Source organism: Zootoca vivipara, chromosome 8 (assembly GCF_963506605.1).
Source record: "Zootoca vivipara chromosome 8, rZooViv1.1, whole genome shotgun sequence".
Classification (NCBI taxonomy): Eukaryota; Metazoa; Chordata; class Lepidosauria; order Squamata; family Lacertidae; genus Zootoca; species Zootoca vivipara.
This window is the reverse complement of record NC_083283.1, coordinates 48,489,307-48,507,408: the sequence shown is the minus strand read 5'-3', so window position 1 is coordinate 48,507,408 and position 18,102 is coordinate 48,489,307. Positions and strand designations below refer to the sequence as shown.

General features: G+C 38.6%; 1 protein-coding gene across 3 annotated transcripts in view; it reads right to left on the bottom strand.

Annotated features, from left to right (window-relative positions):
* Nucleotides 1–347: 347 nt before the first annotated feature.
* The window catches only part of RAB31 (RAB31, member RAS oncogene family), a 38,087-nt gene continuing 20,332 nt past the window's right edge, over nt 348–18,102 (bottom strand). For 2 of the 3 annotated variants that reach the window (XM_060277909.1, XM_035124391.2), the window contains exons 5-7: nt 14,259–14,365; nt 13,014–13,123; nt 7,567–7,878 (exon numbers count right to left, since the gene is read on the bottom strand). In XM_060277909.1, the coding sequence (XP_060133892.1) occupies nt 7,781–7,878; nt 13,014–13,123; nt 14,259–14,365 (315 nt within the window). In that variant the 3' untranslated portion in view covers nt 7,567–7,780. Of the gene's footprint in view, nt 5,382–7,566; nt 7,879–13,013; nt 13,124–14,258; nt 14,366–18,102 lie in introns of those variants that run through there. The other variant, XM_035124392.2, reaches the window with a different exon arrangement.

Here is an 18,102-nt window from a genome sequence, read left to right as displayed (position 1 = left end):
GTGGGCACTGCTTTTACAGATGAAAGCATTGTTTCAATATGATATAAAATTATCTGTCCTTATCTTTTACATCTATCAAGCTTCCCTTATACTTCCTACCAGACCAAAAAGCCCTGAGCACTACAACACTCCCATTGTTGGTTATTCAGTTTTAGCATTAATAATTCAGTTGTAAGACTGACTGTTAAACATTTGATATTTAATGCATGTAAATAATTTGGAAGCAAAATTAAAAAATTCCTTCAGTAGCACCTTAAAGACCAACTAAGTTTTTATTTTGGTATGAGCTTTCGTGTGCATGCACACTTCTTCAGATACACCAAAATAAAAACTTAGTTGGTCTTTAAGGAATTTTTTTGTTTTGCTTCGACTCAGACCAACACGGCTACCTACCTGTAAATAATGTTGAGTTTTCTTTCTATATGGAACTACGAACCTATCATAGTATCTTTCTTTCTTCTATCTTCCTTGTATTATTTTTACTAATTGAGGCATTTTAATAAATAATTAACCTATCTGATATCCATTCCTGCCCTGCAGCTGGATTGGGAGTTATTATTCAAAGATTCTGAATTCTTCAACTGTTATTGGGTACCAAGAACATCTTGGTAGTTCCTGCACCTTCAGAAGTTTAGAGGCGACAACCTGGGAGAGGGGCCCACCTTATTTCTGTGACTTAAGTTGTTGTAAACTGGTATTGATACTGTGTTGTAATGTTGTAACCCATCCAGGGGGTGTATGGTGAAGGGCAGTTAAGTGGTGATCCCATAAACAACTTGAGACCAGGACATGTACAAGAGCCTCATCTTCCCTATTGCCTGATGTGAGCCTTACATTCATCTGATAAGGACATACAACTACGGTACTGGAGATTTGACTGGCAGTCACTGAGGGTATGCCTTTTCTGTAGTGGCACTCATTTTTGCAGACCCACATCTTCTAAACTTAGGCAAGCACCATCCAGGGTGGTATCCCTGTACCTCCTTAAAATGTAGTTATTCGACCAAGCTTTTGCTTATGCATAATTCTGGTTTTAGCTGGCTTTTAAATCTCTTCCTGATTGCACCTGCATTTTACAATGTACTTGGTTTTCTTTTTTTCATGTTCACTACCTCAAGACCTTGGTGGCAGGTAGTATAGAAATGTTCTTTAAAAATATAATAAAGAAACTACAACAATGTCTTTCCAGGTGTATTTGTGATTCTATAGCTCCCACCCAATACCAGAGCTCAATATAAGTTAAAGCCTCCAGGAAAAAAAAGTTTCGTGAATAGCCAGAGGCATCTTAAATGTGGCACCTGCTTACATTTATGGGAAAGTAAATCCCACTGAGTACAATGAGACTTATTCCTAAGTAAGTCTACATAAGACTGCAGCTTCATATCTCACAAATTGCATTGGATGTGCAGCTGTTTTATTTAAAAGGTGTAGAAGGAATGGTCACAAAAATGATTTGCATATGAAATTCTTAAAGTTCTATTGTCAGATTACTTACAGACTGCTTACAAAGGTTTTCAATTGATTTTATGCAAAAGGGTGGAAGAACCAAACTTTTGCATAGGCTTGTAAATGTTTTTCTATAAAGAAAAGAATGTCCATCAGGAAAAACAAGTGCTTTCTGTTTTGATCATCATTCTCTTTTATTTTTGTCATCTAAAAAAAAGGCAAAAAGGTGCAAAAATTAAGAATATTTATTAGTATCATTCATTATTGATTAAATAAAAAATGATTGTTTTAGACACAAATCTTGTTTCTGATCATACAATTACAATATAAACCCAACAATATTAAAAGATTATAACATCTCATACATAACCACCAATGGGTCCAGCCCATTGAAAGCCCTTGCATAAACAACAGAGTGATAGTACTGAGTACAAAGCATTACACTGGAATTGATTGCTTTTCTGGGTTTAAACAAATAAGATGGAATAAGAAAAAGCATATGTCTACACAGAAATAGTGCCATGAGCACAGAAGCACAATCACAATTGTGTGGATGGAATCAACTATATTAAATATTATTCACTTGTATTATAATCAAGCACACTAGATAAATCTGTTGCCATTTGAAGATTCGTCTTTTGTTCTGCAGCTTGCAGCCATCAGTCAACAGATACATGTGCACAATTATGCTATTTTAACACTTTAGACTGGCAGATATTAATCAAAAATCTTGGGATAAAATGGAGACTGGACTCCGGGAAGTGGAACATAAGAGCCCAATTCACCTCCCCTCACATTCCTTTTGCTGGAAATGGGGCAGCCCCTGTCATCTCTAAAAGAACCCTAGTGGAGCAATTTGGGCTTTTGGGATGCATGCCACATCTTCAGTGCCCAATTTGTTCTCCCTTCATGATGTATTTCTGAGGCAGTGGAATATAGGCCCCTGTGCCACTGAGATGGTATTTTCCAGAAAACCACCAACCAGGATCAGCCATAGTTGTTCCACCAAGATAAGCAACTGTTTTCACTAAGAGGGAAGTAAAATATGCCAACTTCTTGGTCAGCTAACATAGCTCACTTGCTCCAGGTGGTATGAGGGATGCAGGAATGAAGTAAGTCCTACTGAGTTTAATGGGACATTTTAAAAAATAAGTATATTTCTGATTGTATACAATCAGATACAAATGCAAACCAGAATTATCCAGTAGAAATAGCTACCAATATATATACAGTATAATGATACACATGTTAATATACATATTGGCATTTTCTGCACAATGCTCTTGTCATAAGGAGACTTAAAAAGCGATCAAATGAGTACCACTATACACAAATGTTATATGGAATATGTTATCTATACAACTGTTCTTGGCTTACATCTGCTAATAAGGACCAGATATAAATCATAGCTACATTAACAATATGCTGCTGCCCCCATATCTGTCTCAAGGTGTTGGTGCAATTGCTTTAAGAAGTCTTATGTATGAGTTCAGACCATTAATTCCAAATCTTAATTTCTGAGGGATTATGAAGCAAACAAACACAAAGTCAACATATAAATAGACAATTTATGGTTTTCTTTTCCTTAAAAAAGCAGTTCATTCATGTGATTCCAGAAACTTGTATTCATTCCAACTAAAGAATGGCTCTCTTGAGCTGAAAACTGCCATGATATACTGGATTTGTAGATTATGCTATACAGTAGCTATGTTAGCACTTGTTCCAGTTAAAGTATTCCAGAGACACATGTCGGGATAGCTGGTCAAGACGGGCATTTGGTACTGTAATCAGATGGTGTTACCTACAGATGCAAATATTTTCCAGCGTTGCTCTCTGACCCAGCCAAGCACTTAGCCAAAGCTCTAGTCCACACCTGTATAACATTAACAGTGTGGCATGTGCTGGAGATTTTGCACTGCTGTTGAGCAAGAGCAGAAAGCAACAGCCAGTAACGGTAGTCCACCAAGCAATTATCTCCTTTAACTAGCAGTCATGTAATGTGCCCTACTGCAGCCTGCATTGTGTCAACATTAGCAGTCATATTTCACCACCATCCTACATCCTAGACCTAGAGGTTCTTACGTGGAGTTCAGCGGCATATTCCTTCCCAACATCAGTGACGATATCATCATGACACCAACATCACCATTCATATTAGTCATGGAATCAAGTGACTTTTTGTCAGAAATTTTGCGACTCTATGGCCCTGCTGTAGGCCAGATATATTTGGAAATGCCTTCTAATCACCAGTAACCATAGAAACATCAGGATTGCAAAGCCCAAAGTTCAAAATGTGGGGGTGGGGGAAGCGGGGAAACCATGCCACTCCCAAGGTAACATCAGCTCTACTCCTATACCTGGTATAATCACCATGCCAACTAAGAGTGGTACCGTAGCTCCTGTTAAATTGGGACCTAGCATAATATTGATTACAATGGTCAATTTCAAATCCAAAGGAGGAGGGGGAGAATCTAAATACCAGTCATTGTGCAAGCTGCATGCTATCTTATGCGGGGAAAATGAGAGGCAGAAACCTTTTCAAACAGCAGCTTATCAATAGTTGCTGTGTTGAATATACTTGAATGTAATTGCCCCAGAATAAACACTACAGAAAACTGAAAATGTGGCTGAAGTTCTGCATTCTGCTTGGTATATAAATCCCTTTTATTTTAATGGACTTGACCATAGAACCACTTTTCAGAATAGGAACAGATATAAGTTGTGAAAAGGTAAACATCACTCCTGTGCACAGCTAAAGCCACATCCTGTACAAGTGATGCCCTACTTTTCTCTCATTTGTGATTTTGACCTTTCATTCTGAAACAAATGACATTTTACATTTTGTCCAAATGATCAAACCTAACAAAAGCCTGTTGAGACTGGTATTATGCTTCCACGTACAGTACCTGCTTAATCTAGGAAGACCTTGTCAGTGTCTCCAGTTCTTCACACTTTTCTACCCCACTGAATTTGTTAAATACGTGAAGATAACCTCTTTTCTCTACTCTATAGACTGTTATTATACTCTGAAGTTCACATTTCATCAAATAGGTCTACAGGAGATTATAAAGCAAATTCATTCCACAGAAATGATATACCGTACTTGAGAACAAGTCATGAGACATGAGGGTTTTGTGTATCTGCTCCCAGGGCCTAAGTAGAGAACACTCATGCAAAACCACCTAATTTCTCTAATTTAAGCTGTGCCTCTGGTTTGGGCTACTATATAGCTGTTCTGGAGTATATCGCCTCTGAGTATATCATTTTTGCTGGGCTCTGAAAGTTAGACTACTATGAAACAAATAATGGTGGACTATGCACTGACAAACACACATTTCTATAGATCTGTAAAGTACTGTAATGGAGTTTCAGTTCAGTTGGCATGACTAAACAATTAGTCTTCCTTGCCATACTGTTGTTTTTCAATAAAACAGTTTATCCATAAAACACATAAATGCAGCTACTCTATAACTTATAATGGGTTATACTTGCTTCTCCCAATCAACAATATTCTGTTCTCTTATTATAAATATATACATTATGTCATGTATATGCCATATACATTAATAGAAGACAGGTAAAGCGACTTAAAAAAAGGTAAAGGTAAAGGACCCCTGAACACTTACAGTCAAAGGTGACTATGGGGTGTGGCACTCATCTTGCATTCAGGCCGATGACAGCTTTCCTGAGTCATGTGGCCAGCATGACTAAACTGCTTCTGGCTCAATGGAACACTGTGATGGAAGCCAGAGCGCACAGAAATGCCATTTACCTTCCCACCTATTTATCTGCTTGCACTGGGATGCTTTCAAACTGAACAGCCACATATATTAACAGAAGACAGGTAAAGCAGCTTGTAATAATTTGGAATCATACCTGGATTGCTTTGTAGCATTTTTTTTTCTACTTCATCTTTTATAATATTTAATGCAAAACTGGAAGACATAATTTCATTTAAACTGTTACCATTGTATACCATATTAAATTTTAAAAGTAATTAAATGTGAAGTCATTCATGGTCTGCACTGTATTAGTGATGGGTTTTGCTTTGTCTCCATTTGCAGGATCATTTATGGACCCATTCTATTGTTTGTAGAATCGATTTAACATTTGTACAGTATGAGATCTAAGCAATTTCATATTCATTTTTTGTTTCTGAAATACTATTCCCCTATGGAAAATGCTACTGTTCTCCTCACAACTGATCTCTTCCATCAATCTTGCAAGCAAAAGCAGAACTGAGGTGGCAGAAACTATTCCAATTGCAGGTGGGGGGGGATTATATAGCTAACTTTGCACACACAAAAGGACATTCTGGTTTATCATAGGAAAGGGCACATTACCCAGAACTTTATGATTTTGTAATTTTACAATTTTAGCTCCCAAAAGGGGCTTTCTTTAGCCACTGGTTATGTGGTTCATAACCTATTCAGGTAAGAATACCTATGTCTGTGAGCAGAGAAGAAAAATATTACTTAAGCTGGGGGTTTTCAGTTCCCCCATTTCTGTAGAAGCCCAAAAACATCACCAAAAAGCAAGAAGTACTCTGGAGTAGCATATCATGCAGCTCAATGGGCTTCTCAGGGATTGCAAAATTGACTGGCTCCTCCCATGCCCACATGGAAGGTTTTCTTTGTGACTTCAATACATAAAATATGAAGAAGCAACTTAATAGCAATCTATCAATTAAATAAACTTCCCCATACACTGAATCAGTATTGTGCGTTATCTCTATATACAGTGTCTGGGGGCATGAAAATAACCTCTCCTAATGCTGTATTTGCAACCTAACTGCTTTTATAAGCTGTTGTGGTACAATCTATATCAATTCACTGCACAGAAAGTTATTCTTCAACCTTCAACAGCTTCAAGGTAAATGTTAGAAGAGTGCAACTAACCTTTCTCAATCAACCACGAAGGGTATCTGTTGCAAAAACCTATAGATATTTAAGACAATCAACTGCACACTTCTTTTTTCAAACAGCCTTTGAGGCTTAGGTTGTGATGTAGCCAATACCTTGGGTTCCATGCCACAATTCCCATTATTGTGATCAACAAGGCCATGCACGGATTTTACTCCTGTATTTAGGTTGCTTTCTTCTCACAGATCAACATTATTTACGTCAGTGCTACTTACTCCACTACTTTCAACAACTTGAAACAAAGACAGGGGCAAGACTGAAATGAATAAGGCAACACACACATAAAACATGTGCTACTGTTCTTACCACTGTTTTTATGGACTGGAGTCCAGTGGTTGTTATTGATGCCACATAAGCGATTGGCTACTTCCATCTGCTCATTTTCAGACATATTATTGGCATCAAATGCCAGTTCAGTATTTGTAAGGTGAAGTCGTTTAAAAGCTGATTTATACTTTCTTCATGAAAAAGGGCAGATGTGAACAGAGCTGGGTTTGCTGCTGTCTTGTCTACCTTCAGTCCACTAATTGAAACCGAAAGAGACAGAAGAAGGATTTAGTTCATTGTATCAAACTATGGACAGGGAAAGACACAACTACTGACAGATCTTCATAGCACTGCATCTCCGCCCGATGGGCTTTAAATGAATTCAAGTATCTGGATTGGAAGGTATGTCATCCTATTCATTTTTGGCTTCTGGAGCAGCGTCTGCTATTCATTTTTTACTATGGTAATTGGATGTTAAATGCAAATATTTTCAGTTTACAGTGCTACACCCTCTCTCGACTCCTTTAAAACTTCCTAATGTACTTAAAAGTGTCGAGTTTGCAATTACTCATTTTACCTTTCAAGTATAGAAGAAACTATAGCTTTAAGCTAAAAATTACCAGAATTTTATTATTTTTTAAAAAATTACTATTATTTTTATCTATTTCTTCTTTCAAGGATAACTACCTAATTGGCACCCTTTTAAGTTATTGCTCTAGAAACAAAGTCACATAAGCCAAATCTGGTTAGAAAAAAAGATTAAGAAGTACATATCCTTCACTTAGTTCAAATATCATAGTATGTATTTTCATAAAGGTCAAATCAGAATATTGTACTGAAAATGTAACATTTGCTTGATCAACTATTCTGATCAACAAAAGGCTTATTTAAAATACCCATTGGTTTAAACAGATTATTCCAATAATCTGAGTCAATATCTTAAACAGTTTATTGCTAAAATGAATTGTCCATTTTAATTGTGCAGATCCAAGACCTTTCTCCTACAATTCCAACGAAAGCACTGATGTTATTGCTTTTAGACTAGATGTTCTGCCATTGAGTTTCTGAAGTCTGTAGCTCAATAAATAAGCAAATGATTTCATTCCCCCCCCCCCCCCAAGTAATGCAAACCAGGTCGAGTTGGTTTAACAACACCGCTTAGTTGTTTGTGCAGTCTGCTTTCCAAGTTTTATCGTCCCACTGTTGCCATTTTCATGAGTTTCCAAGGGTGGAATCTGTCGACCTAGACATGTTGAAAAACAAAACACATGCAAGTGTTCAAAGCCTGGCATGTTCTTTTAGGACCAAATTGGATTCAACACAAGGGATCTGTGAACAGGAAATTCCAGAGTGCTTTGAAGCCCAGATGATCAGCTAATCATACGGGCACAAACAGAATTGCTGCTTTGAAGTCCCAACAATTAGTTGCTAATCAGGGCTTCAAAGCCCTGCACATGGTCCTCTGTAAGCAACAATAACCAGCTGATTATCAGTGCTTACAAAGAGCCACTCAAGGTGCTAAGCAAAGTGTTTTGCAATGCTGCCAATCAGATGACTGGTAATGCATAGCAACCCCTTTTTCGGGACAACTTTACCTGCTGACAGCATACAATATCACGTTTAGGGCAGGTACTGTAGGTGTGGCTTAGACAAAACAGGGAGGCCTGGTGGGCCTAATTAGGACCATGGATGAAAGGTTCTCCATCACGGACAGAATGTTTTTACACAAAAATATGGTTTAATATTACTTGTAGATTTTTAAAGAACTCAGGATCAATAATCTAAGTAGCAATATATTGGCAGATTTTTTGCTTCAGGTTCTAGGATATTTTTTATGGTTTAATAGAAAAACTAAAGCAGTTGCCAATTCACTCATTCTCGGAAACATATGGAAATTTCAAGTTAAGGCACCCTTTGGAATGTCTGTATCATGTAAGATGCCCATCAAGTTTGCAAATGAAACCAAACTGGGAGGGGTAGCCCATGCTGCAGAAGACAATATGACGTTAACAGTTGGAGAACTGGGCCAAAACTAACAAAATAAACTTCGATATGGACAAATGTAAGATTCTACCCTTACACAGGAAGGACCAGCTACATGTGCAGAGGAGGGGGACCAAAATTATCAAGGGCTTAGAAGCCAAGCTTTATAAGGAATGGTTGAGGAAGTTTGGTATATTTAGCCTGGAAAAGATGAGACTCTGAGAGGAGATATGATAGCCATCTTCAAATATCTAAAGGGCTGCCATGTGGAAGATGGAATCTTGTTTTCTCCTTCTCTGGAGGCTAGGACCCAAAATAATGGAAGTAGAATCTGACTAAACATCAGGAAGAACTTTCTGACAGTAAGAGTGGAACTGTCTCCCTCAGGACTCTCCTTCTTTGGAGGTTTTTAAGCAGAGGTTGGACAGCCATCTGTCATGGGTGCTTTAGTTCAGATTCCTGCACTGCAGGAGGTTGGAATAGATGGCCCTTGGGGTCCCTTTCCAACTCTACAATTCTATTGTTCTATGTAAGCAGTAAAGATCTTAAACAATCTCTAATATTGTGCTAGATAATAAATAATAATAATAACAATAATAATAATAATTCTTTATACTCTGCCACACTGGGTGGCTTCCAACAAAGAATTTAATGTATTTTTAAACATCAGTCATTTAAAACTTCCTTAAATACGGCTGCCTTCTGATGTCTCCTTGCACCCACACTTTTTCTTGGTCTTCCAGTGGGAGGCAACACTGTGGTATGTTATAAAAAATGTCATGGTCATAATTAACAATGCAACCCTGGGGCAATTATCTCTGAATGCTCATATATTTAGACTTGAACCATAATCTTTGACGGCCAGGCAATTTTATTTTACGTACCTGCCACACTTATTCTGAATTTCTCTGAGCAGGTTAGCATATGGTTCATAGGAATTCTTTCATCCAGGCATCTTACAATACTAGACCTGCTTAGCTCTAGCAGTAGATCTGCATTATATTCCTTGTTATACATTCTGAGTTCCAATTAAATTAAAGAGAACTGCATGCATTAACTGCATATGCCAGCCAAGACATTTAAATCAGCACCTATCCTAGATGCTGATAATTTAAGTGGCCTAAATTAAGAAGGGCCACAGCTCAATATCAGTGTGCATGTTTTGCATGTACAGGATCCCAGCTGCAATTTGTAGCACAGGGTGGGGAGCCTTTTTCAACCAGAGGGCAGCATTCCAAGGGTCACATCCCATAAATTTGGATTTTGTCAGTTGCACTGTTCAATGTTTACTAAATCTGCAATCATATACCTAGAAGTAAGCCCCATCAAATTCAATTAGACTTACTTCTGAGTAGGCATGGTTAGGATTGCACTGTAAGTCACTTTCAGAGATTTTGATAATGGGAGGCTCTTTCCCACTTAGAAATAAGTTCCTTTGGCAGTAGCTGAATTACATACATTATTCCAATGCACCATTTATTGTACAGCAAGGATTTTTCAACTTTGATTCCCATTTTGTGGTACATTTGGTTGGTTTCAAAGAAGCATGCTGTTAACATACACAATAGTTTTAGACATACTGTACAATTTAGCAATTATATAATTTAGCAATCCTATACAGATCTACTTACCGTAGAAGTAATTTTATATGTCACCCTTTGTTTGCTATGGAAGCATAAACATGCAGCATATTGTCACAAACTTCTAAAGGAATTCTTCATAATCTGGGCAGAGGATGGAAGACATGCGAAGCAACTGCTCTAATCAGTGCCAGAATTACTTTAGGATAAAATCCAAACAAAAATCACCTTCCCCTTAAGGAATTCTATTTAAAACTATATTGAAATGTCTTCTATGGGAAGCTTTCCCAATGGGTAGCTGTTGCAGGGAGGGGAATACAGCAGTGCTGCAGTCTTAAAACTGCAATTCCTATAATCAGGCCAAATTTAATGAATCACAGAGAGTTGTAATAGATAAGCAGATGAAATTATATTTTACTATGCAAGTCAGCAGCCACTCTTTAGAAAAGATAAAGATGGCTCTGTTCTAAGTCAGCTTCTGAATGAGCTATACCCACTGACATATATTGATTGATAGTGTCTTCTTGTCAGACCTGTCCAATTTCAGACATCGGCATCTGCCACTGATTCTAGTGCCCCCTAGGAGACTAACCATATCCTTTTTCACGTTCTTTGCCAGTCAGTATAAGTCTCCTGGATGTCAGAGGTGTTTTCAATAGCTTCTAACATTTATGTTAGTGGCAGAGTATTCGTTTGACTCAGCCCTCAATAACCCTACTCAAAGTTTTTAGTAGATTTACCTTTCTAAAACCTGAGTAGAAGGGTCAAAAAAGGCTAGCCTTACAACTGCTCTCCTTTGAGAAGGAATCACCCATGTACAAGGAAACAATGTGCCATATTGACAGTAGTGGTGCACCGCACCACATGAGAGTACAAAGGCAGCAAATAGCTACAGGTAAAGAAGTGAAACTGTGTGTTATGGAAGTGGAGAGGAAGGCTTCATCCCCTTCATATAACCATCCCGGGTTCCCTTGGTGGAAGGGTACAATATAAATTCAATTAACAACAACTAGCCCTGAGTTGCTCAGTCACACCACTGCTTGTATCTAACCTGCTAGAGCTTATGCCCTAAACTGGCCGAAGCTTCCAGAAGAATAAGCTCCTTTTTGTCCTTCTTTCAAAGTATAAATGAATAGGAAAAAGGAGATAAAGGAGAACGAGAATTAGAAAAATCAATGTCATACCCCCTTGTGTGAGGGGTTGCTTATGCCTGGGAAATCATGCTAGCTGGCTATCAAGTTCTACCTGTCAGGGCCTGCTGTGTTAAGACAGGCCAAGCTAGTCTATGCAAAAATGGAGCAATCACCACAGCAACTATACAAATGTTTATGATAAATTAAAATAAATATAACTTCCTAAGAAACAGCTAGCAAGTTGCAATGGATTAAGAGTAGTTAGGGAATCCAGCTTCAAATCCCTGCTCAGCATTAAACTCACTGGGTGGCCTTGGCCAAGCAACTCTTTCTCAGCCTATCCTATCTCCTAGGATTACTGTGGAGGTCCTTGAGGGAAATAGGAGATATAAATGTATCAAATATAATAATAAATAAGTTGCATATACTTCAGCCGAAGAAAAATGTAGGCAGCTATTTTTGGTTGCTATATCAGTGTCATTAAGGATTACAGCCATAAGGCTCCTCACACATATTGAATTATCTCTTCTCAGCAGCAGACTAAAAATAATGTAATATTGGTGGATTTATTTAGTTAGTGGTGGCACAGTTAGACATAAAACAGCAGCAGCTGCAAATCCTTCACAAGTCCCTCAGGTCTTTATCTGGAATGTCAGTTCGGTAATATTAAGGAAATATAGGGCTATAATATATATTCTCTTGACTTTGCAGGTGTAGTTTTAATCAGGCAAATACTTTCAAAAATATTTCAGATGTTGCTAATGTCGATGGTAAATGTATATGATGTTCCTGTTATGAGTATTGTACATACATTCATAAATTCCAAGTTAAAGTTAACTCTTAAGTTCTGAACTTAAAAATGGAAAGTGTAATGCTGGTCAACAAAAGAGGTTTAAAGACTCTCTCATGGCAAATGTAAAAAAAAAAATATTGTAGTATAAACACTGACAACTGGGAAACACTGACCTGCGAGCACTCCAACTGGAGAACAGCCTTTACCAAAGGTGTCATGGGCTTTGAAGAACTCAGAATGAAAGGGAGAAACAACTCCCGCTCATAAACCTATGTCCTCACTGTGGATCCAGAATTGGCATCCACAGTCACTTCATACCTGCCAAGTTTTCCCTTTTCTCGCGAGGAAGCCTATTCAGCATAAGGGAAAATCCCTTTAAAAAGGGATAACTTGGCAGCTATGGTCACTTATGGACTCACTGTTAAAACCGTGTTCATGGAAGACGATCTTACTCAGCTACGAGTGATTGACAAAGAAGAAGACATGCACTCATATTTTCCAAAAGTTATCTAAACCTATATTCTCTGAAATGATTTTAATTTCTAAACAGCTGCTAATGCCTTTATTGTTATTCCATAAAAACAGAAATGAGAAATGCAACGTTTTTCACAAGGCCTCCAGCTACTCATGCTTACTTATGGATAGTGTATGTCATAGATAGCTGAAGTCTTGACAACGCATTGAATGATTAAGTTATTTGACAGTGTCCCCACTCAACTTTTATTTTTATATGTTAATGATAATTATGTAACATTCTACAGGTTTTGTTGAAAATGATTGGTTATTTTACTACAAATCAATAAAATATTCTATATGTAAAAAATAAAAATACTAAGCAACTTGAAGTTGTTGCTTTTTTTACACACACAAACATTCTGACTTTACTTACTGATTCCTTGAAAGAGTTCTTCAATGTTAATTGCATGCTTGGCACTCGTTTCAACAACAATTGCACCTATAGACTCTCCATATTCTTTGGCATCTTTCATAGGTACCTCCCTAAAATTAAAATTTGAAATTAAACTGCTGTGCATCCAAAAACATAGAAAGTAGCTGCTCAAGTTATAGTGTTCCTTTTCATAACCTGCATTACTCTAGGAAAGGAAAACAGTTTCTACTCAATGGAAAACACTGCTCCCCTCCTTCTGCTGCTCGTTGCAAGCTTCCCCACATTCCTCCTTTAAGCCTCTGACTTCAGAAGTTTAAAGGAGCAGCATGAGGCTCCAGCAAAGTGTGCTCCCTTAGACTTGCCCAAGTCAGATGCTTAAGGGATTTTGACAGATGAGTGGGGTAACCCATTTGGCAATCATGTGGCAACATAATGACAGAAGGGCAGTCCCAGATCTGGTCCATGGTGCTAAGAAGGTTCCCCACCCCTAATTTACAGGGATAGGCATAGCTTCCACAGGACACTTGGGGTTCATCCACACTTTTGCTTGCCCTACCACCCCCCTCCCCTTGGAAAACCACATCTTTACAGCTGAATTGGAGGAAACATCAATTTCTCTGAATTGATTCTTTCACTCCCATTTAGAGCAAGTTTTCCAAGGGAATGGTGGGGTAAAGACAAAAGTGCTTAGATCCATGTCTAGAAAGCACAGCCACGGCTGGTTCTGGGGGTGGCATCCACCATCTCCCTGTGGGCTGGGGGAAGGGATGGTCACTCAGGCCCAGCCTCCTCTGGCAATGCCAGACCCACCATCTGGGTTGGCCTTGTCCGCAAGGCCAATCGGGGCAGGGGCACGGGGGCTGGGCCCTACCCGTCCCGCCGTATTTAAGAGGATGACGATGTTTATTGAAAAACAGAGCTGTTTTTCAATAAACGGTTCCAATAAACTTGCACTATTTATATCAGCCTTAACAAAATGGTATTTTCATCAAGTGAATAAACTGTGAAGAGGAATTCAATAGAATTTATCTGTGATACTGAGAAAAACCATCTGATATCAAACACTTAGGATCTATCACCAAAAGGCTGATAAAAGGAAAACAGAAATCCAGATATGTTGTTTATTGGATTGATATGACTTTGTTCCAGTGCAAACAAGCATATATGCCACTCAATATCACAGGGATATTTGGGGGGGGGGGAGGCAAGAACAAGCAATTTGAAAACAAAAGGTCAATACTTTACCTAATATCAGAAAGATCACATTTGTTTCCAGCGATGGCCATTACAATGTTTTCAGGACCATGTTCTTTTAGTTCTTTTACCCATTTTTTCAGTGTATGAAATGAATCCTAAATTAAATACAAGAGCCTATCAACAGGAAGTTGCTAAATGCATCAATATACTGAACCCTGTAATGACATAAGGATACCAAAGTACTGTACTACCGTGTTTCTCATATTATAAGACATGTCTTATATTTATTTTTTCCTCAAAAAAACACACTATGGCTTATTTTCAAGGGATGTCTTATTTTTTTCCTCCTCCTCCTGCCGCAGCTGGCATTGCTACTGCGCCTATCACTATGTCTTATTTTCGGGGTATGGCTTATATTCCTTGAATGCTTAAAAATCCTGCTATGGCTTATTTTATGGGTATGTCTTAAAATATGAGAAACAGGGTAGATAAGATATTATCAGTGCCCTTAACAAATAGAAACTTTTAACTTGCATCTGATGTTAATCTATATCTAACTAAACCAGCTTTTGAGAGAACAGTGTGTCCAATTGTGGCTTCTCACACAATCTTCTCACCCCTAATTACAGAAGTACCTATTTGTGGCAGCAGTTATAAAGGACACAAGCATGGTTTAATTCAGTAATCTCCCTTTAAAAACATATGGAAACTGCATGTAGGGGGAAAATCAAGTCCCTGCTTTGGTGAATTTTAAAGGACTGGTATTTCATCATTCAAAACTGTTATGGCATTGGTATATTTGATACTTAAGTACCAAATGTTGTCTAAGGGGGAACTATTTATGGAATACAGTCTTTCCACCTCCTAATTCCACGTGCAAAATATAAGCCACATCAGGCCAAATATGAATACATTAACAAGCAAATAATTTAATTTAAACTTTAAATAAACTTTATTTAAAAATTAAAAGTTTTTTGGGTGCTCTTATATTTCTATACCACACAAATACTTGCTCATTTGGCAATATAATGGTTTTTGGGTTTTTTCTCCTGAGAATTCCTTGCTATTAGTACCATTTAATCCTTCTTTGTAAAACTATTCTTTTTAATTTTCAAACATATTTTGATCATACAGCTCTATGACTAATTCTACAGCTCTGTGACTAATTCTGTTTGCCCAGGAGGCCTTTGGAAGCTTGGGAAGACGCAAAACCAGTCTGCGTCAAAATAATAATAATAATAAATTTTTATTTATACCCCGCCCTCCCCAGTCAAAAACCGGGCTCAGGGCGGCTGACACCAACAGAACCACAATAAAACATAAAAACAATTAATTAAAATACAGATTAAAATACAGTATTAAAATTTAAAGTGCAGCCTCATTTCAAGTAGGCCATAAGTGGCTGACACCAACAGAACCACAATAAAACATAAAAACAATTAGTTAAAATACAGATTAAAATACAGTATTAAAATTTAAAGTGCAGCCTCATTTCAAGTAGGCCATAAATCCAAGCCATGAGGGAGAAAAACACTGGGGTCAGGCTGAGTCTAACCCAAAGGCCAGGCGGAACAGCTCTGTCTTGCAGGCCCTGCGGAAAGATGACAAATCCCGCAGGGCCCTGGTCTTCTGGGAAAGAGCATTCCACCAGGTTGGGGCCAGTACTGAAAAGGCCCTGGCTCTAGTAGAGGCCAATCTAGCCATCTTATGACTCGGGATCTCCAGAATATTATTGTTTGTGGACCTTAAGGTCCTCTGCGGGGCATACCAGGAGAGGCGGTCCCGTAGGTGACTCAAAACTATGTGGAATTGGGGGTTATGTATTTTAGTCGATGCATAAAGTTCTTGGCCTTTTAAACAACGTGATGAAGGTTCTGGGTATGCATGACTCTTACCCCATGGAGAGAAATAAATTATCTACCGTACCATTTATTTGAATGCAATACCTCTGGTGCCATGTTCTACACTTTCCAAGGATGAAAAAGCAGAGTTAATATAGGAAGCCACTGTTATTGAAAATCATGGTACCACCTGGATTAGATGTTACTTAGGTACTCCTCAGAGTGAGAAAGTAGGAGAACAGCAAGAGAGAGCTTGGGATTTGTCATTTCTGGTAATAAATGTCTGACAAGTCAATTTATGCACCCCTAAGCCACCATACTAGATTATGGCGTCTGTAATCATTGTTTTTTAGTTTAAAGGTAAATATCCATTTATTATGAAATTATTGGGATTTTTTATTTGCATTGAGTGCATTATCTTTCCCTCCATACTGGTAGTTCCCCAGCACTTCATTCAAGTTCACTACCACTACGCAGGAAGGTGTTAGCCCTTGATAAATAATTTTGCTGATATACTAATTAATTGTGCCAACACTTCTGAGCTAAAATCAAATATGTAATTTAATTTGCTAAATATGTAAACTGCAGGCAAGCTATTATATTCACTCATTAATGCCTTTCCTGTCACACAGCACTAGCAGATGGGTTTCTTACTAAAATACAAATACAAAATTTGGCCTTGAAAATGTGCAGCTTTCCATTTGGATGTTGTAGCACAGAACGTCCTGACCACACTGACTTCCCTATTTCAGTAATCTGTCAAAAACCAAAAACTTGTTTTTATGTAATTTTAATATCAGCTATAAATATGGAGTCAATTTTGTTATTACTTCATTTACTTAGCTGAACTGTTTTGGAACAGTTTAAAAATATCCAAGCAAATACAAATTGCACATAATAAAATGTATATATTTCTGTATTTTTTAGAAAATATGCCATATTTTTAGGTCCTAATTTTCCTATACCAATGCAGGTATGGGAATGTCATGCTTGCTTAGTGTGATGTGCAAGCCCCACTGAATACACCAGCCTTCCCTAGCCTGATGCCCTCCAGCTGTTTGGAGCTACATGTCTGCTTACTTTATTTATGGGTGTGGAGGTGTTGCAGGCCGGCCACCACTTCCCCCTATGCAATACAATGTGGCAGTGCTCTTAATGGAGGTTTCCTGACCAGGGTGGGGTTGGGGAGCCAAAACGGTCTTCCTCACCAGCTGAGAGGCTTGCCAGCCAAATTGGCCAATGACTAGCAGGCCAAGAGACAGGCATTCCTCAGAGGGCAGGCTCAACTGAGCCAGCAGGCTTTACTTGGGTCTGCTCCGGACTATTTAAAGAGTCCTGCCACCCGATCCACAAACTGTTCCTTGTCGGATCTCACACCTACCCTTCCCTTGTTTTAGTCTACTGTTTATCTACTTGCTCTTGCTATGGACATCGTTGGTTGCCGTATTCAAGGTTGGGTGGGGATTTTCCTTCAAACAAATTGGCTCAGTCTGAAGGTTATGCCTACCTCATAGCAATCATCACAACTTTGGTGGTTTGACATTGGGTTGGCCTTAGTCTTGGTTGGAGGGAAGATTGTAAGCCTTGGCCTGCCCCTCCAAGAAAAGCGGGTACCCTGGTAAAGAGATCTAGTTCTGTCCAGACGCTCAGGCAGGGGCAAGGGCGACAGCACCCCTTAAGATGGCGATCCCATGGGGACGATCCTATTTGATGTAAGTCATAGGTCCTCTCTGCCTCAGGGTCGACCCCTTTGGTAATACTGCCAGCACATGGGCTGGTAGTTATAGCCAATAACTATGTCAAACCTCTTACATCTGTAATCAATAAAGTTGTGACCTTATTTCACCCAGAAGTATTGTGTCTTGTTTGGTTCTTAATTATAAATTTGGGGTGTTGTAGGACTGTAGAGCCTGGGCACACGAGTACCATTCCCGACCACTGGCAGTGCTGGCTGGGGCTGATGGAAACTTAGCCCAAAACATCTGGAAGCCACATCCAGAATGCAGAAATACGTTGACTAACTAAGGCAGTGATGGCTAAACTTGGTCCTC